Genomic DNA, 21,624 nt, shown 5'->3' with positions numbered 1-21,624 from the left:
TAGACTAAGTAGTAGAACTCAAATACTACGATGCACAGTGGTGCTACAGCTTTGGTGCCATAGTAATAAATGCTAAGGCGGACGTATTCTATCAGAATACAGCACTTTTATTTTTTGGCCGGCACTTTTGATTTTGGACCAAAATGGATGATGTCCTTTGACTTTGACTTTGTGTCATTCATTATTACCATCATCATCATAGATTGCGCACGTTACTCTGATTTGGTATTGATCGATTTCTAATACAAAATCAAAAATATTTCATTAAATTTTGACCACTGGTGGTACTTATGAACGTCAAATACAGTAAAAAATCTAAAGGTAGCCTTATGGGGCACTTTACATGTCTCCTTATCTTTTGGGCCCTACCAGCGCTTCGAGACAAACATATGGCAAGTGCTGTGAAGAAACGCCGGAACAAACTCGAACTTTGCGAGTAGAGTAAAGCCTGGTCCATGAGCACGTAGAATTTTGTCCAATGACCCCAAGCTACCCATCCTTATCGCTCGCGCGTAATTATGTTGCTGTCGCGCTCGCACACTCACTGCGGGCGCCCGTCGCACAGTCGCGACAGCAATATAATTACGCGCGAGCGATAAGGATGGGTAGCTTGGGGTCATTGGACAAAATTCTACGAGCTCACAGACCGGGCTTTAGTGGTATGAACTGTCCCATTACCTAATACTTATTAAAAACAACTTCTAAAACATGCCATTAGTAGAGGCCTCAAAAACTAAAATATAAGACTCACATGTTAAGCTATTGCAAGTAGGCTTATTGATTTTGAACCTTACCCAATATATCATAGAGTCCGGTCCTCATGAATTCGCTCCTCAAATGCAGCCTGAATTCCAACTCTTCGGGCTCCGTGATGATGGCGTTGATCAGTTGCATGCAGCCGTTCTGAAATGACACGTATTGTAAAGTATATAAAGTCGAAAGCTCCATGTTATCATTATCATCATTTCAGCCATAGGACGTCCACTGCTGAACATATGCCTCCCCCAATGATTTCCATGTTGATCGATAGATAGCGGCCTGCGTCCAGCGGCTTCCTGCTACCTTTATGAGGTCGTCGGTCCACCTTGTGGGTGGAAATCCTCCACTCCAGAACCTTGCTGCCCCATCGGCCGTCAGTTCTGCGTACTATGTGCCCTGCCCATTGCCACTTCAGCTTGCTAATCCGTCGGGCTATGTCAGCGACTTTAGTTCGTTTAAGGGTGGATGCGACCAAACAAGAATAAATATTAATCTCAGAATAAACTTGTCATTTCGACATATTTCCCATACTGAAACTGTCAATGTGCCAGTTATACCAGGAGTTATTCTCGGATAAAAGTTTTGTCGAATCGGACCTAAGTGCTGTGTGGCGACATCTACGATACGCCAATACAAACGTGTAACAACAGATGGCGCTGTTACGACTGCACTATGGCACACTCCGCCGCTCATACAAACCTGCATCGCGGTGACGGAGTTTTCTACCCTGCCAAGTACATAATTATAGACAAACCAAGATGGTGTAAATTGGACCTTGGTCCCCGAGCATAACACCCGCTCGGAAGGAAGCACTAAAGCCTGGTCCGTGAGCACGTAGAATTTTGTCCAATGACCCCAAGCTACCCATCCTTATCGCTCGCGGGTAATTATATGTATTGCTGTCGCGACTGTGCGACGGGCGCCCGCAGTGAGTGTGCGAGCGCGACAGCAACATAATTACGCGCGAGCGATAAGGATGGGTAGCTTGGGGTCATTGGACAAAATTCTACGTGCTCACGGACCAGGTTTTAACATCTAGCTTTCTTATTGTGGACGAACAACATATCCCACAGCTGTATTATTACCTTCAAGCTCTCCGGTGCTTTAGTATCCAGTCCCTCAACGATGGGCAACATTCTCGGTTTTCTACTAGACTCTCCCGCCATCGTGATCGCTTCTAGAACTTTCTCGTGACCGTTGGGAATCAGACAAATGGCTGCCAACACCTGGAAGACAAAAAAGAGTGCTTAACACGTATGGTTTTGCCATTAAATTAAAAATAAGAAAAGTTGGATTACAATGAGGGTTTTCGCGAATGAAAAATCCGCCAGATGGCAATACGTCGACGCGAGGTCCAAATGCTGCATGATTGGTTATTTTTGACATGACATTGTCAGATATGTCAAAATCCACCAATCACGCAGCAGTCAGACCCCACATCCATGTCTAAAAAACATACTGTTCATCGCGCATTTAACTTTTTTGTAATGTAATAAGGACCAAGTTAAGGTTGTTTTCATAGTTTTTTTAAGACAAGCGAATAAGATTCAAAATATGATGGGAAATATATTCCCACTGCCTTATAAAGGATTAAACCCCCTCGCCTTAGCAGCCTCCATACCATAGTGCGGCAGACCTTAATACAAGCGAATAAGGGTCAAAATATGGTGGGAAATATATCCCCACTGCCTTATCAATCCCCACTGACCTTAGCAGCCTCATAGCGTAGTGCGGCGGACATTAAGACAAACGAATAAGCTTCAAAATTTGGTGGGAAATATATTCCCACTGCCTTTTAAAGCATTAATTCCCACTAACCTTGGTAGCCTCCATACCGTAGTTCGGTGGACCTTAAGGCATGCGAATAAGGTTCAAAGTATGGTGGGAAATATATTCCCACTGCCTACTAACCTTAGCAGCCTCCATGGCGCAGTGAGGTTTCCTCGCATCCAGACTTCTAGCTAACACTGGTAGAGCTTCTCTACACTCGAAGACGGTCCGGATTCCCACCGTGTTGTTCAGGATAGCGGATAGACATCGTATGCATTCGTACTGAACTCGGTCGTAGCGGGAATCGCTGGAAAGAGACAACAAATGTTAGAAAAGGAAGACGCTAGTTAAGCTAGCGCATAACTGAGTCAGTGCCTGAGGTATGAGAGCGGCCCGAGAGGGGTGACATAACTGGAATTTATTATTATGACGTGACAGAGCGTCTCGCTGACGTTTGACATCATAGAAACACCTCGCGTGCTGCTCCCATATCTCAAGCACTGTCTAAGTTATGGGCTAGATCAATACTCATGTTTATTTTTTACAAAGTATAATCACTACAATACAATTTTAGATAGCAGCACATCACTACATAATTTTTGAATCCAAAATCAACTACGGCTATTTTCAAAACATTAACTTTCTTTTATGGAATGCTATGGAAATCCTTGGGGGAGGCCTTTGTCCAGCTGTGGACGTCATTTGGCTGAAACGAACGAACTTTATTTAATTTGTCTATTTTTTTTTTTATATGTTTCCTGCAAATTGTAAAATAATTAACCCAGTAAGGGCAATTGCAATAGATGTTTAATCCGATGTGCTGTCAACTGTAGTAAGTTGTAAGTGTAGATTTAACTGGAAAACTTACCGGTAAAATCCACTTCCACTGATAGCATGAAAAAAGTAATGAACATAAAGCCTGGTCCGTGAGCACGTAGAATTTTGTCCAATGACCCCAAGCTACCCATCTTTATCGCTCGCGCGTAATTATGTTGCTGTCGCGCTCGCACACTCACTGCGGGCGCGCGTCGCACAGTCGCGACAGCAATATAATGACGCGCGAGCGATAAGGATGGGTAGCTTGGGGTCATTAGACAAAATTCTACGTGCTCACGGACCAGGCTTTAGCAACAAGTAATATTCAATACACATAAATATTAGCCAAGTAATAACGCCCTGTCTGCATAGAATATTAGTCTTTTAGTTTCTCCATCATCATCACCATCATCGGGTCATTTATTATCCTCTGCAGAAGAACAAGCCTCTCTAATTTACACTCACGACGTTGGTCAGGCGGGTTGGGAAGGCCTGATATTCGTATAAGTACTTGGTCTGTAGTCTCCCTTAGTCCACGGGAAGACTGGGAGTTGTCATATTCTTCTCTTCCAGAACCACACGGCTACTTAGTATAGAATGGAATTGTCTAACTACTTCGAAACTTCTTACTTGGTGTAACACAGGTTGAGGGTAGTAAGCAGCGTTTCGATGCCTTTGGTCCCGAACTCCTCAATCCAGGATAGAGGATTGTTCGTGAGTGCTATCCTCAGGTTCTCCAGGCATCCGTGCAGTTTCCCCACGGATAGTTCTGGCTGGCTGAGGTACTGGACGTAGTCTGAAGGCTTTTCCAGCTTGGAACGCCCCGCCTGGAATGGAGAATGTGCATTTTAGAGGTTTTATCATTATTTGGGCACTGGAGATCCACTTATCAACCTGGAAAGGGATCTTAACCGTATCAACTCAAGGCGGTCAGTATTCTTTGTATGAAATTACATACTGCAACGCACACTTATCCGCACCGTAATGTAAACGCCCTCTATACGGTGTTGATCCCTTTCCGAATTTATAAGTCAGCTATGACTTTAAATAGGGCAGACAGTGGTCACTGAGTTTGTTGCAGGGCTTCTGCCAAATGTTAGCTCTAATCGCTGGTAAAGCAAAAAATCATCAAACATGAACATATTGTGCTCCTTGAGAGCAAAACTATAGTTCTATTGCTTAACTGACTGTGTGCCTGAGTTATGGGACGTTACATTGAAATAATATAATGTGACAGAGCATACAAATCTAAAGCACATTTGAAGTTTCGCTGACGTTTGACGTCCCAAAAACACCCTCCCGTGTCGCTTCCATACCTCAGGCACTAACTGAATTAGCGCTAGATCTATAAAGGGGGATATAAATAACTAGCGGCCGCCCGCGACTTCGTACGCGTGGATCCTGTTTTACCCCCTTTTCCCGAATTTTCTTTGCTATAAACCTCACGGAGCCCGAGACCTTTCCAACGAATGCAAAACCGTGGAAATCGGTTCGTGCGTTCTGGAGTTATAGCGTCAGGGAGGAAAACCCGACTTATTTTTATATAGTAGAATACAGAAATAAAGCATACCTGAGCATTGACGAATTTGTACGCGAAAAGCATCTGCTTCTTCTGCGCGTTGGAGTACTTCCGGAGAGGGGCCTTCTTCTCTTCACTGAGGTTCATGTCGGACTGAAAAGAGAATAGTAACGGTCAGTACTTAGAAAGACCCACGAGTTTATGAAACATAAAAACAATAAGATACGAAAAATCCGTCTTTAATCATATTTTTTGTGTTTCCTGCTGCTTTGAGCAAACAGTTTTCTTTATTTTAGAAGCGTCCAGCTTCAAGATCATCCTAAGCAGTGTCTAGAAAGTTCTTAGACACTCACAAGGGTCACCTTAAGGCGCGTCTTCCTTTAGCCAGCGGTGTCCGTCTAGACATAGAGTCTAGGTCCAGTTCTAGCATGTTTCTAGAAGGTTCCTGGTCTACTCACGAGTCACGACAATATCCTTAGTGTATCTGTCTGAAGCCAGTAGTTATGTACCCAGATTCCTTTCTAGAAACCTCCACTGCCTCGAGCAGTGTCTAGAAGACTTCTAGTCTACTCAGGAGCGTCTCTTTCTCTGGCCAGCAGTTTTCCACCTAGATCTCATTCTAGAGCCTTCTGGAAGGGTCTTAGTGTACTTACGAGCATCTCCTCGAACCTCCTCTGCAGCTGGGCGTCATCCAGCGCATCCAGCTTGCTCCTATACTCGGCAGTAGCGGAGGCCTCGTCGTCTTACTGTCTCAACTCCGTGAAACATTCGTAGAAGCCCCAAGCAGTCTCTAGAACATTCTGGAAGGTTCCTAGTGTACTCACTAACATCTGCTTGAAGCACTTCTGCCTCTAGCGAGTAGTTCTCCACCTAGATTCCTTTCTAGAAGCCTCCGCAGTCCTTAACAGTATATAGAAAGTTCCTGGTCTACCCAGAAACATCTAATAGAAGCATCCCTTTCTCTGGCCAACGGTTCTCCATCTAGATCCTTTTCTAGAGCCTTCTAGAACATTCCAGGTGTACTTACGAGCATCTCCTCGAATATCCTCTGCAGCTGTGCGTCATCCAGCACGTCCAGCTTGCTCCTATACTCAGCAGTAGCGGAGGCCTCGTCGTCTTACAGTCTCAGCTCCGTGAAACGTTCGTAGAAGCCCCAAGCAGTCTCTAGAACGTTCTAGAAGGTTCCTAGTGTACTCACGACAATCTGCTTAAAGTGTTTCTGCCTTTAGCGAGTAGTTCTCCACCTAGATTCCTTTCTATGCCTGGCCTGAGTAGTGTCTAAAAGGTTCCTAGTCTACTCAGGAGCGTCTAATGGAAGCGTTTCTTTCTCAGGCCAGCGGTTCTCCATCTAGCTCCAGTTCCAGCTCTTTCTAGAAAGTTCTAGAGGGTCTTAAGTGTACTCACGAGCATCTCCTCAAATCGTCTCTGCCTCTATCCTCTACCTAGACTCCTTTTTAGGCCTGAACAGTGTCTAGAAGGGTCCTTGTCTACTCAGGAACGTCTAATAGAAGCGTTTCTTCCTTAGGGCGTCCAACTCTTTCTAGAAGTCACTAGAACATTCTGGAAGGTTCCTGGTATACTCACGAGCATCTCCTCGAACCTCCTCTGCAGCTGGGCATCATCCAGTGCATCCAGTTTGCTCCTATACTCAGCAGTAGCGGAGGCCTCGTCGTCTTACTGTCTCAACTCCGTGAAACGTTCGTAGAAGCCCCAAGCAGTCTCTAGAACATTCTGGAAGGTTCCTAGTCTACTCACTAACATCGGCTTGAAACATTTCTGCCTCTAGCCAGTAGTTCTCCACCTAGATTCCTTTCTAGAAGCCTCCGCAGTCCTTAACGGTATATAGAAAGTTCCTGGTCTACCCAGAAGCATCTAATAGAAGCATCCCTTTCTCTGGCCAACGGTTCTCCATCTAGATCCTTTTCTAGAGCCTTCTAGAACATTCCAGGTGTACTTACGAGCATCTCCTCGAATATCCTCTGCAGCTGTGCGTCATCCAGCACGTCCAGCTTGCTCCTATACTCAGCAGTAGCGGAGGCCTCGTCGTCTTACAGTCTCAGCTCCGTGAAACGTTCGTAGAAGCCCCAAGCAGTCTCTAGAACGTTCTAGAAGGTTCCTAGTGTACTCACGACAATCTGCTTAAAGTGTTTCTGCCTTTAGCGAGTAGTTCTCCACCTAGATTCCTTTCTATGCCTGGCCTGAGTAGTGTCTAAAAGGTTCCTAGTCTACTCAGGAGCGTCTAATGGAAGCGTTTCTTTCTCAGGCCAGCGGTTCTCCATCTAGCTCCAGTTCCAGCTCTTTCTAGAAAGTTCTAGAGGGTCTTAAGTGTACTCACGAGCATCTCCTCAAATCGTCTCTGCCTCTATCCTCTACCTAGACTCCTTTTTAGGCCTGAACAGTGTCTAGAAGGGTCCTTGTCTACTCAGGAACGTCTAATAGAAGCGTTTCTTCCTTAGGGCGTCCAACTCTTTCTAGCAGTCTCTAGAACATTCTGGAAGGTTCCTAGTATACTCAAGACCATCTCCTCGAATCTCTTTTGCAGCTGTGCATCATCCAGCGCATCCAGCTTGCTCCTATACTCAGCAGTGGCGGAGGCCTCGTCGTCTTACTGTCTCAGCTCCGTGGAACATTTGTAGAAGCCCCGAGCAGAGTCTAGAACATTCTGGAATGTTCTGGAATACTCACGAGGTCTCTTTGAAGCGTCTCCACCTCAGATCAGCGGTTCTCCACCTTCCCATTCTGGAGCCTTCTAGACCCTTCTGGGCGTCTTCACGAGGATGTCCTATCCACGCTTTTGTCTCAGGCTAGTAGATCTCTTTCCAGGCTCCGTTTTAGAAGCCTCCAGCTTTCGGAATTCCCTGAGAACTTTCTTTAACATTTCAGGTCTACTCACGAGCATCTCCTCGAACCTCCTCTGCAGCTGGGCGTCATCCAGCGCATCCAGCTTGCTCCTATACTCGGCAGTAGCTGAGGCCTCGTCTTCTTCGCCGCGGTGCTCGGCGCGCGGTACTGTATCGTAACCGCGCTCGGGGCCGCCGCCCGCTTTCTTCGGACGCCCGAACCATGTGTCCAGCTGTGGGCAAGGAGAGAAAATGGTTAGGGAAAACTAAAACAGTAACTGATATAGTCTGCAGAATTGCCATGTGGCAGTGGATGGGGCACGAAGCTCGTAGAACTGATAGTTCTCGAGTGGTAGCCACGGAGTCCACCGACCAAGTTAGTGTGAGTCCGTCCACCGATCGGATAAGTAAATGTACCCAGCCACTCGGTGGACCGATGATCTAAAGCGCCTGGATGCGGGCAGCACAGGACCGGTCTTTGTGAAAATCTTCGGGGAAACCCTGTCCAACAGTCACAAAAGTAATCCGAAGTTTCAAATGTCTCCATCCTTCTCACGCAAAGCGGGATACCAGCAAGAAGGAACTGCTGGACAAAGGCCTCCCCCAAGGATTTCCATAACGGGCGGTCCTGCGCTGCCTGCATCCAGGGTCTTCCCGCGACCTTCACCAGATTGACCAAAAGTGGTTATCGCAAACTAATTTGGAGACATGGAGCAAACAATACAGTCGACAGAATGTAACGCCCGTATTCGCAAACATTAGTATGAGGTCTCACATTGCGCGTGGACGCACAGGGTCACACACGAACCAATCATATCTTTATTCAACGCTGTGCGTTCGATTTGCTGCTTCACTTAAGCAATCATTCTTTGTGAATACGGGTGTAAGACTACGTTTTTGATGCAAAATTACACCAATTCAAAAGATGCAACAGTATTTTTCTTCGTGTGCCGTTTATCGAACAAAATTCTTCCTTATTTACCAGTAAAACCAAAGAAACGTAAGTTTTTCTGTACATTGTTGATAAATGATTTAAATACAATGACGTAGGTGCCTTGTTAGTATGCGAATCTATTAGTCGGTGCATGCTTTAAGTAGCACGGCCATATGAAGTGTTCGTAAGAGCATTACTCATACAGGGTGTCGCTTTTTAAAACCTCAGCCAACAATCACAATATAAAAAAGTTATGTGTTTACGAGTAAATGTGTTGTTTACGGATTTTAGGGACCCCCTTTAAATTGAAATTCATTTCAGCATAGTTTTGTGTCACTTACTCAAGTGCTAAAAGGGCAAAGGCATTAGTTTTGTAAAAAAATGATCATGAAGAAATATTTTTGTTCAAGTTAAAAACTTAGTTACGAACTTAGTTTTATCTTGTGAGGCCTATGTTTCTGATTTCTGAATGTTGTTTTCAGAATCTGAATTGTGTTGGTACAAAATAAATAAGTCAAAACTTTTTTCAACATCAGGTGATTTGAAATTCCACTGCAAGTTCAGGACTCTCTCTATTTACCAGAGGCAAAAGGAGGATTTGACCTACACTTCACCTGCCGCGCTGGCAAGACGGGCCGGCCAGACTTTTTTTACATTTGATATTTTTGTATCATTTTTTTCACCCTATATTCAAATTCAACAAGACTTAAATCAATTCTTGATTCCTGATCGACGTTTCATAATACGTACGGGCAGGCTACTTTTCAAGTATACCAAGAAAAACATACATATTTACATGAACCGCGTAATTTCTACATAATCTATTATGTGAGATGGTGCGTTTTCGTATTCTGTTTTCATACTGTATAATATATAAACAGATTAAGGAAAGTTTAAAGATAAAGAAAATCATCATCATCAGGTCATTTAGTCTCCACTGCAGGAGCACGACCCTCTCTAATTTACCAGAGGCAAATGGAGGATTTGTCCTACACTCCCCACGCTGGCCAGACGGGTTGGGGAGGCCTGATGTTCGCATATTTGTACATCAGTTGCCTTTTACACATAACTATCTATGTAGTTCCAAACTTAGAAAACAATGGTAAACAGACAACGGTAGGTATTTGACTATTTGTAAATCTACAATCTACAAAAGCATGGAAAGCATTAGGGGAGGCCTATGTTCAGCGGTGGACGTCCTATGGCTGAAATGATGATGATGATGATGATGATGAATCTATAAAAGAGAAAGGTCACTGACTCGCTCACTCATCACGAAATCTCAGAAACTACAAGTGCTAGGAGTCTCAAATTCTGCATGGGGCTTCCTTTTAGAACGTGGGTGCTTAATAAGACGGGATTTTGCAAAATTCAACCCCTAAGGGGGTAAAACGGGATCTACGCGTACGAAGTCGCGGGCGGCCGGCGCCGCTAGTAGGTACTTACATACATACAATAGAAACTTTATGCATATTAATGCACAAAAACGTTTTTGCAATAAATAGCATTGTTTAATATAGAACATATTGAAAAGTTGATTTTCTGGTTCCTTAATGAGTTGCAGTGTGAACGATTATTGCAATATTAAATATTTATTACTAATTAATTAAATTATCGGTCTAAAAAAAGTATTTCAACACGATTTCCACAGACGACGCGCGGGCACGTCAAGCTTTACACTGTGGACTCTTCGTTCAAAGCAGGTATAGATCGTTTCATCCACGAAGACGCGCCCCACCATTCTTCCGCTAATGTTTGAGTGTTATCGGTACACGCTAAATCATCCATGAGTGCAAACTCCCCGCACCCCGCGCGATCTAGACCAAACATTGGTGGGGCGCGTCTTCGTGGATGAAACTATCCATAGATACCGATACCGGCACCATTAGTTCGTTCGTTTCAGCCGAAAGACGTCCACTGCTGGACAAAGGCCTCCCCCAAGGATTTCCACAAAGACCGGTCCTGCGCCGCTCGCATCCAGGCACCTCCCGCGACCTTCACCAGATCGTCAGTCCACCTAGTGGGAGGCCTGCCCACGCTACGTTTTCCGGCTCGTGGTCGCCACTCAAGAACTTTCCTGCCCCAGCGGCCATCACCACCGGCACCATTGCCTTTGATTTAATTGACCTCAATGGTTTTGAAACGGTTGCCTCGCGAAGTACGTACACGAATTTAAATGGTGACTTTGATAAATAAGTCGATACGGGTCATCGCATTGTCCCATTGTTTGTCCACAATCGATTCTGCAATGGCGATGCAATCGATAGTTAACTAATCGATTATACGAAGGTCTTATGGTGATGAAGGTTCATTGAATTTTGATTTTGTTATGTGCAAGCTAACGCCCGTATTCACAAACATTACTATGTCTCACAGTGCGCGTGGACGCACAGGGAGACACACGAAACAGTCATAGAGCTCTATTCAACGCTGTGCGTTCGATTTGCTGCTTCACAGAGCTGGTGATCGTTTGTGAATACGAGCGTAAGTCCCCACAGAATACAGACTCTTTAAAAGCGCTTGTTCCCAACTAGTCACACCGTAATGTGTACAGTGTTACTCATCATTTCAGCCACAGGACGTCCACTGCTGAACATAGGCCTCCCCCAATGATTTCCACATCGCCCTATTGGTAGCGGCCTGCATCCAGCGTCGTCGGTCTACCTTGTGGGTAGACATACGCTGCTACTCGTTGGAAAAAAGCCCATCACGTCACACCGTCACTCGTATAGGACATTTATTTAACTATCTTCCCATTCGGTCACACTGTAACCTGTATTTTCTGACAATAAGCTTTACGTTGTCACTGGTTACGTGGCCATTCCCACCTCTCGTTCCCACCGCTGCAACTCCTGTGTAGCCAGGATCTACAGCTTGACCGCCAATAAAAACCCAACCAGTGAAGGCCAAGTTTGTCCCGGGGGAAAGTTAAACTGTCATTGGACCCGCAACGAAATTAATCTGAAGAACAGTTCGAAGTTAAGGTTCGACTTCCCTCCATTGAAGCGTTTAGAAGTCATCCATTTTCTGCAAATAGGATTTTAAAAAGCGCTTTTACTACTACTTCGGGGCAATAAATGGGCCAGTGCTGAGAAGCAGCGCGAGAAAATCAGTCACATTTGTCAAGTACTTTAATCGGGCTGTTAATCAGTATGAACATGTATGAAAGTGTGCACATTACACCGATTTGGTATCGGCCGATTCCTCATACAAATTAAAGACAGTCTATGGGGACTCAAATTATTCACATCGAAATCATGCGTTCAAACCATTCTCATGTTATTTGATGGAATATTTAAAAACTCAAGGCTATTTCCACTTACCGAGAAGGGCGATTTTTCTTTGACAAAATCCCCGACAACTTTTATCGTATCCATTATATCTTACACTTCACTTTAATTATGTTATCATTATTTAAATGTTAATTTTACACGTTCAAGGTTAAACTCATAGTTATATGAGTTTAACCTTGAACGTGTAATCGTCGCTATACACGATGGTAATGGATTACCTATAGACATACAAAGAAATTTGGGTAATGCGGAAAGTCGAATTACTTATTTGAAGACTTAAAATTGTTACAAATTAAATAATTCAGTTGGACTATAATGATACTGTAATGGGGGTTATTTATAGAACGTAGGTGCTCACTAAGACGGGATTTTGCAAACTTCAACCCCTAAGGGTTAAAACGGAATCCACGCGTACGGTTTCGCGGGTGGCCGTATAAATTGCTTTAGAACAATTAGTAATCATTTATTTCCACTTCACGTGACCCGAAATGTTCTTACAACTTGTTCCTTTTAAAACGTAGGTGCTCACTAAGACGGGAATTTGCAAACTTCAACCCCTAAGGGGTAAAACGGGATCCACGCGTACGTAGTCGCGGGCGGCCGCTAGCAATTCCTTTTTTTTTTTCTTTATTTATTTTATTTTAGAACAAGTATTCATCAATTTCCACTACACTTGACCCGAAATGTTCTTTAAACTTGTCCGCACTTCACAAAATCAAAGCAAACACTGAATCCAAAATTAAGACTGCGTTGGACAGAATCGCCAAAAATAAGAAGTTTGTGCATTACTATTTTTAACTCAGTGTCGAGTGAATAAAGTTGACAATGTGTTGGCGTGCCCTTGGTGGTGATGAGTCTCTTATGGATGGTGATTGCTCTTTCCATGGTTTGGAGCATTTAAACATTGCTTCTTATGTTGTTTTAAATAGGGGTTATTTTGCGACAAAAATAGTCTAATGTCTCAACTGAATGATATGCAGATATAGGTCTAATTAAATCGGATAAATTGACCCATTTGACCAACATTGCCGAAGAGGACCGCTAACACAGAATAAGTAACCGCTAGTGTAATTTTATTTTTAAGAAGAACGAGTAAATACTTTTTATTGCTTGTGACTACTTAAAAACCACAAATTAAGACTGTTCGGCAGAACAAAATCAAATCCTTTATATCTACTATATAAAAATAAGTCGGGTTTTCCTCCCTGACGCTATAACTCCAGAACGCACGAACCGATTTCCACGGTTTTGCATTCGTTGGAAAGGTCTCGGGCTCCGTGAGGTTTATAGCAAAGAAAATTCGGGAAAAGGGGGTAAAACGGGATCCACGCGTACGAAGTCGCGGGCGGCCGCTAGTTACTCGTATAATGTATTTTGCTCTTTTCAGAGCATAATACAAGTCCCTAAGTCCAAACATGGCTTATCCTTTTTTTTGGGTAAAAATGCATGTAATTGGATACACCGCGGGTACAGGGTAGGTTATATGGATCTCCCCTCATTAGAAGGATGAGGCATACCCACTAAAATAACCCCGGTGCTCCGTCAATCGCCTTAGTGGGAAGAACCATGGGAATCCGGACCTAGCCTTCAACTAACAAAGTCCCTCCCGGGACATGGCTTATGCTATCACAACTTCGAGACGAAATGTCTAATGCTGAGAAGTGCCGGAAGAATCTCGTTCACCTTTGCTAGCCTTTCGATTATTAGCCTAAAGTTTAGAAGGAGACTTTATAGAACTACAGAACCGATTTTAAGAATATTTTCACCAGTAGAAAGCTACAATATCCCTCAGTAAATAAAAAATAGTAAATTGCTGTATCCGAAAAAGAGGCTGACAAAGGTGACTCGAGTTTCTTCCGCCACTTCTTCTCAGCACCAGCCCATATGTTGTCCCGAAGTGGTGGTAGGGCAAGCTATATGTATTTGAGACGTGTCTAAGCGCCCTGGAACGGTCCTATGTACAGAATAAACTATTTGATTTGAATACATGGGCCCTGGAAAGGACCTATGTACTGAATAAACTATTTGATTTGAGTACCTACATAGTCTTTTTGGGAAAGAAATTCAGCAAATCCACGTGCAAAATCTAGTAAGCAATAAACACAAATACAGAGATGATAACTTTAAAAAAAAATAAAACCGACTTCAAATGTGTGAACACAAAAAAAAAACTAAAAATTAAAAATATTGCGTATAAAAAAGTTCATCCCCAATTTTCCACCCTTGGGGGTGAAATATTTTCTTCAAATTCGCATGAAACCACCCTTTTGATAATACCTATTCAACAAAAAAATAATTGTTCAAATTGATTTATAATCGGCGGAGATATTGCGTATAAAAAAGTTCATCTCCAATTTTCCACCCTTGGGGGTTGTTTTTTCTGTTATTAAATTTAAATGGGACCACCCTTGAGGTATTACCTATACGCCGAAAAAAGATCTGTTCAAATCGGTTCATAATTGGCGGAGTTATCGCGTAACAAACATAGAAAAAAAAAAAAAACATACGGGTCGAATTGAGAACCTCCTCCTTTTTTGAAGTCGGTTGAAAATAAAACCATGAGATCACACTTACACACATCTTAAAACATCTCCAAGACAAATTGCATTAGACAATTTCTAAAATTACCCACGACCTTGTTGTACGCAACATATGCTTTTTCTATCAAAAACTAGGTCTAGCGTTTACTCAGTCCTTGCCTGAGGTGGGGAGGGGGGTTATTGGGACGTCAAACGTCAGCGAGACTTCAAAATTAAACGTGCTTCAGAGGGTCTAGTCAAAATGCCATCGCAAACCAATAGGAAGTTTTCGCTAATGTCAGTCGCCGCGTCACTAGTAATTCGATTCGATCGGAAAATGGCAGCCAAAATGCACATTGAACCACCAACGACGCGGCGATATAAAAGTTCATTCAAAATCGAATAAAAGTTAAAAAATGTCTATGACTTTGCAATTGTTTTTACTTTTTTTAGCTTTTTTTAAAAAATTAATTTCTTCCTTCTTTCTGCTCTCTGTTTACGTCTATGCTTCGCTGTCAAACTAGCTGTCAAAACGACATCGCGATACGGATTTGTCAAATCAGCCTTAGGGTGGGTTGCACCATCTTAGTTTAACTTTGACAAACGTCTAAAATCTGTCAAACTCCATACAAAAAACACCGGTTAACGTCATAGTTACGGTCAAAGTTAGGTGGTGCAATTCACCCTACTGGTTTTCGATATAATCGAAGCTTATCACCGGGGTTTTAGTAATCGCAATGAAAATGGCGGGTGTTGCGATTCGATTCGATTTTGATTGAGTCTTAAGTGCATGTCGGCTAAGCCTTTGTATGGGAAATTTCAATCCAGTCTTTCGATTATCGATAGGTAGGGCTTTGCGATTCGATTTTTTGCCGTTTGGCTAAGCCTTTTTTGTTATCGACCTCTTTTGCGATTTGTTTATTTGTTTGCGACTGGTTTGCGATGGGTTTGCGATTTTAAAGTGCGTTTTGACTAGACCCACAGATTTGCATGCTCTGTCACGTCATAATATGTCAATGTCACCCCTCCCGTACCTCAGGCTCTGACTGTAAACGCTAGACCTATAGGAAGACACATGTCAGTAGGGTATTTACTAATGAGCACCATCCAAAAGGTCGATGACATGGCTAAATGGATTTTAACGACAGTTGATGAGTTCTGAGATATTTTTGAAGACGCTGTTGAATATAGAGCTATTTAGAGCAACTTTTACAGGAAAATGACTCGACATACACAATAAAAAAGACACAATACAGAAAATAAACAACAGAAATACATACTATGTAGGCTATTAAAAACAAAGAGGTAAAAGTAAGAAAAAACTGTGCTCAGCATATATCGTGACAAGCTCAAAAGGGCAAGTCACGAAGCTGGTCTTCCGCGGACGCCCTTCTTCTAAATAGAGTAATAACTCATAAAACTCATTTATTTATGCAAGTAGGCTTTTAAAAAGCACTTTTACACGTCCCAGTATTAACCCTACCACTGCTTCGGGACCATAAATGGGCCAGTGCTGTGAAGCAGCGCAAGAAACTCGGTCACTATTGTCAGTAATTTGTTCAAAAGAGTCATTCTTTGGGATATCTGGGGGCACGGCAGTGCCCCCACCAAGTCGAGCAAAAAAGCGGCACGGCCGTACCATCCTTTTCTCGAAGCAATTCAGGCCATTTTCGACTGCCTGTAACTTCGTTGTGGATAAAACTAGAAGGCTGAATTTTCATTAGCTATGCAGGCATTGTAAAGACACGGTATATTTAAAATTTCATTCAATTTGAACCAGTAGTTTAAGAATTATTTATTTATTTATTTTTATTTTGTTTTATTCAGAAAACAAACAGCTTACAAATATATAAATTGCATAGATACAGTGTAGTTGGTCAAAGCCTATAGTTTTCACCTCTATATAACCAAGGGGTATAAAATTTAACAAATTTTAATTATACGTAGAAGCAAAGAGAAAAAAAAAATGGATAGAAAGAAGTTCGAAGAAATTTGACTATATGTCAGGTCGACGAGTCTGATGCGTGAAATCACCTGCAATCAGTTTTCTTACAGCAGTAGGGTTGGTACAAAATAATTATAACGGGTCAAAGTTACTTAATTTTGTCACTTACTGACTCACTGACTGACTCACCGATCATCAAAATTCTAAGGCACTTCTAGCAGACCTAGAAGCTTCAAATTTGGAATATAAGTAGTGTTTGGTGTATGAATCAAGGAAAAACTAAAATATTTGGGGGCACGGTAGTGCAACCGCCAAGTCGAGTAAAATTTTTCAATTTCGGTCCAGTTTTCTAGATACATAACTGCTGTCTACGTGTAAATTAAATTATTTAGTGCGATGGCCAAGTCAATAATTTATGTAAAACGTTAAAGATTTCCTGGCCTGGACTTGGTATTACATGGATCTCACAACTTTTTTACCGTAGAACAACTGAGTTGCGAGACTTGGTTTTTTTGACAAGTATTGTTTTTGATGGGATTTCTTTTTCTATCGCCCGTATTCACAAACATTACTATGTGTGTCAATCACAGAGCTCTATTCAACGCTGTGCGTTGGAATTTCTGCTTCACTTAAGCAAGCATCGTTTGTGAATACAGACGTAAATTTCATTTTTCATACAAATTTTAATTGTAAAACCTTCAAAAAACTTCATTCTCACCTCTTTGGAATCGTTCCAAGGAACTGAATAAGTTCACTGCGCTTACGTCATCGTTTGTTTGTAAATGCAGTCTAAAAGCAATGATGATGGAATTATCATCACCGTAATCACTTCTCGGTACTGAAATACTGTTTATTTTAGTTGCCAATAAAATTGAATGTGTTTAGTTTAAGATTCTATACAGGGTGTTTCAATCGCACCACAACTGATGTCTAATTTGAAAGAGTTCTCTTAGATTCGTTCGTTCGTTCGTTTCAGCCGAAAGAAGTCCACTGCTGGACAAAGGCCTCTCTTATGTAATCTACACTAAAGCCCGTATTCACAAAAGATGCTTGCTTGAGTGAAGCAGCAACTAGAACACACAGCGTTGAATAGAGCTCTGTGATTCGTGTGTCACCCTGTGCGTCCACTCGCACTGTGCGACTTCATAGTAATGTTTGTGAATACGAGCGTAAAGCTCATATTAGCAGACTTATCAATTCGGAAAGGGATCAACACCGTATCGCCTTTCGCGCGTTGTCAACCGCGAGGCGAGGCGTTTACGATACGGTGCGGATAAGTGTGCGTTGCAGTATGGAGTTTCATACAAAGAATACTGACCGCCTAGAGTTGATACGGTTACGGTCCCTTTCCGGGTTGATAAATGTGCGACGTCCTTTATTCGCATTAAAAAGCTGAAGTTTTTTTTTTTTGGTTGAACGCGCAAGTCCCAGGAACTACTGGTCCGATTAAAAAAAAAATTTTCGTGTTGGATAGCTCTCTTATTGAGGAAAGCTACAGGCTATGTGCCATCACGCTACATTTACCAATAGGAGCGAAGCATTAAAAAAAAACTCATTTATTTTTGCAAGTAGGCTTTTAAAAAGCACTGTTACATGTCCCAGACTCCCAGTACCACTGCCTCGGGGCAATAAATGGGTAAGTGCTGAAAAGAAGCAGCGCAAGAAACTCAGTCACTATTGTCAGCTATTAATGAAAATTGTTGCGAAGACGGGAAAAAATATATAAACTATTTTCACGCGTACAATGTCATGGGAATAGCTAGTAGTAGCCATAAGAATGCATTATATTTTCGAGCACTTTAGTGCTAGATGATGTCCAGGGTCCTGATGATGGAGTCTGGCCTTTTAGTGCAGTAATTAAAAGCGTGGTTTTAGTTTTTCAACAATTTTTTTTTGTTGTAGGTTTATCTGCTGTTGACCTTACATTGTTGTATGGATTGGAATGTGTCCGATAACGTATTTGAGTATGACTAATGTTTGGAAGGAATTATCTATACGATTATCCATGGTTAATACTTATTTTGTATGACAATTAACATCAGTCTCTTATTTTAAAGTGCAATATACTACAATTAAAATATTATTTTCTCTTTTTTACCAACTTCAGAAAAAGGAGAAGTTTTTCAATTCGGTTGTACGAGTTTGTATTTATTGTTGATTTTTGTTTTAAATTGTTTTTTTTCTTGACTCAGTCCTAACTTTTTAATAAACTGTAACATTTTTCTAATACCTTATTTTTCTATTTTAAAAAGTTACACAATGCTTATGCTTATTTATTTCCCAACTAACTTAATAATTTAGACTACCAAACCAATACATAGTTATTTTCACACTAAAATTTGTCTTTATGTTATACTAGTCTAAAAAAAATAATTAAATTTTCACATGCAAACCCACCACCAATATAAAAACCCTTTATTTAATTTCACATTACCCGACATTTCGGCAAGCGAATCCGGGGGCACAAACTAACCCAGTAACTCCAGTATTCGTTCACTTTCATCACTGTTTGATAACATAACCCTCTTTTTAATTTTTAACCAACTTCACTAGTTACACACAGAGACGGAGAGTTAAAAAAAACACACGCACACTTTGGAATTGAAATTCCAATTTTGTTTCTTGCAAGTCACTTCACTTGAAATATCTCCATTTAACAAAAAATATATAAAGTACAGTCGACAGACAGCACATCAAATAATAGAATAAAATAGAACTTATTACAATTAAATAAGGTCTAGTAGTTTAACTAGATTTGCCACTCACTCACACACATCCGTACATTTATGAGATTTAAAAAACCCGCGCGAATTTTGGTTGCAATTGTGAAAACTAAAAAGACTTGCCAGCTTTGTTTAGGTACTACAACTACGTTAATTTAATAGCGTTAAGCTAAAGCATCTGACACGTGACGCGACTTCAACGCGACGTGATTGCGACGCAATCGCGACGTGACGCTACCATACAATTTTTGACAGCTAGCCGTTCCATATCTCCTCCTAAACAACATAAAGGTGACACAGGAATATGTGTTTTGTTCACCTGTGTTAAAATTCAAGTTAAAACAATATGTATTAAATACGATATTTAGTACCCAATACTTCCTTATGTATTCAGCTTAAGAATGATAAAATTCCAAAACAGATGATGCTATTTCTTGAGGAAGTCATAAGGTAGATAAGAGAGCTAAAGTATGCGTAAGTTTTAGTTTTTTCGAGTCATATTATTACAATATAAAAATTACTAACAATTTTATACAGAAAGTCAATATTTCCCGCCAAGAAGTCGATTCTTAACTTCAAACTTCTATGTTCTTCTGATTAATTTAGTTGCGGGCCCAATGACAGCTTAACTTTCCTCCGGGAAAAACTGCCTTCACTGGTTGGGTTATTGGCGGTCAAGCTGTAGATCCTGGCTACACAGGAGTTGCAGTGGTGAGAATAGTCCCGTTTAGTCAATACTTTTAAAAACTGTACTCTTTTGAAAGAGTAACAGCAGTTTTTATATGAACCACTGCACTTTTTTTTACATAATTTCGCTATTAAATTGAAAAGTTCACATTTATTACAGAAGAACAATGAACAGAGCGAACCCGGGGGCAGAAACTTGTAAAGACAAAAGCCTAAATTACATATTTTACATTCAAAATTTCCAAATTTCCTACTCACTGTACACCTTGAAACAACATTTTAAAAGGAAAAAGATATTTTTTTTTCTTATCTATTTTTTTGCTTTTAAATACTTTCACACACACAATTACAACCAAAAACCACGCCCCCTATTCCTTCAATAACTAATTTTACACACACAACACTGTTTCAACAACAACAACAATAAACAAAACCGATATAGGCCAACAAGCGCTACGATCGCTCCCGTAATCGTTACTGCACTCTCTTCGATGCGCACGCGTCGGTGACGTCACGACCACAGTATAAGCAAAGCCAGTAAGACAACTTTGAGGTAGTTCTCTAATAAACAAAACCGATATAGGCCAACAAGCGCCATGATCGCTCCCGTAATCGTTACTGCACTCTCTTCGATGCGCACGCGTCGGTGACGTCACGACCACAGTATAGGTAAACTCAGTAAGACAACATTCAGGGAATTTTTGGCAGGAAAGTGAAGCATCATGTTTAACAGGTTTAAAAGTGATTAGCTGGCTACCACCACCTAAGTCTGACGCCATAACAATAATGTTAACAGCATTGTTGTACTTCCGCAGTTGGAGGTAAGATAGTCAGTTCCTTTGGATGAGGATTAAGGTAAAGCTTGCTTCCACCTTCGGCATGATTATCACTTATCCATCAATCTAGTGAGATGCAGATGATGGCTAAGAGCTTCTCAGTTGTGGATAAAACAAGGCAATTTGGTCACCACTGCAGAAGCACGACACGACTCTCTTTTTGTCTAAAGCAAATGAAGGATTTAGCCTACACTCCTCAAGCTTGGCAAATTCAAATTCGAATAGTTTATTGGGTACTTAAGCCCTTTCCAGGGCGCTTATACACGTCCCAAATAGCTTGCCCTACCACCACTTCGGGACAACATATGGGATGGTCCTGAGAAGTAGCGGAAGAAACTCAGTCACCTTTGTCAGCCTCTTTTCAATAACATAATTACAGCGAATACGGCAGTTGTTGGTTTTAGATTTAGCCTAGGCGCAGACCACCGATTTTTAGTTGGCCGATAGTTGGGTCGGGCTGTTGATCAGTATGGAGATGTATAAAAGTGCGCATATTACACCGATTTGGTATCGGCCGATTCTTCATACAAATTGGAATAGGGCCCAACTATCGGCCAACTAAAAGTCGGTGGTCTGCGCCTAAGCTTACTGGGTATATTTACACTGTGGTCACAGTGATAGCATTCCGCGCGCGTCGCGGGAGATTGCGCGCGAATTTTAAGGTTGTACTTACGACAGCACGTTAAACTAATCACTGTGTTTATGTAGTCGTAATAGGTACTATTCTGCAATAAATATATGTGATCTGACGTGACGTCAACTGTGCTCATATTTTGTTTGTAAAAAGGTGTTCCTTAAATGCTATTTATTAACAAGAAAGTAGCTCCGTCTTCAGGGGGTGTTGTGTGTGTGAGTTTACGTCAAACGTGTCGACTGCGTAAAAAAGTGACATTAAATGTATGACGGACTGTACAGCGCCCCTAGCGGAAACTTTCAAGAACTAAATTCTTAGTTTTTTTAACGCGCTCTCTAGAGACGTTTGA

The 21,624-nt window shown here is 41.7% G+C and overlaps 2 protein-coding genes across 2 annotated transcripts in view; one reads left to right on the top strand and one right to left on the bottom strand.

Moving 5' to 3' along the window:
• The window catches only part of LOC135085585 (THAP domain-containing protein 5-like), a 308,949-nt gene that overhangs the window by 53,496 nt on the left and 233,829 nt on the right, over positions 1-21,624 (top strand). The window lies entirely within an intron of this gene.
• LOC135085618 (protein diaphanous) overlaps positions 1-21,624 on the bottom strand; it is an 83,008-nt gene that overhangs the window by 39,967 nt on the left and 21,417 nt on the right. Inside the window, exons 3-8 of the mRNA XM_063980394.1 lie at positions 7,758-7,937; positions 4,916-5,017; positions 3,976-4,172; positions 2,671-2,836; positions 1,845-1,985; positions 795-903 (exon numbers count right to left, since the gene is read on the bottom strand). Coding sequence (XP_063836464.1) covers positions 795-903; positions 1,845-1,985; positions 2,671-2,836; positions 3,976-4,172; positions 4,916-5,017; positions 7,758-7,937 — 895 coding nt within the window. The remainder of the gene's footprint in view (positions 1-794; positions 904-1,844; positions 1,986-2,670; positions 2,837-3,975; positions 4,173-4,915; positions 5,018-7,757; positions 7,938-21,624) is intronic.

The sequence above is a fragment of the Ostrinia nubilalis genome, chromosome 29, assembly GCF_963855985.1.
Source record: "Ostrinia nubilalis chromosome 29, ilOstNubi1.1, whole genome shotgun sequence".
Taxonomy (NCBI): Eukaryota; Metazoa; Arthropoda; class Insecta; order Lepidoptera; family Crambidae; genus Ostrinia; species Ostrinia nubilalis.
Note: the sequence above shows the minus strand (reverse complement) of the source record. Positions and strands in the feature narration are given on the sequence as shown.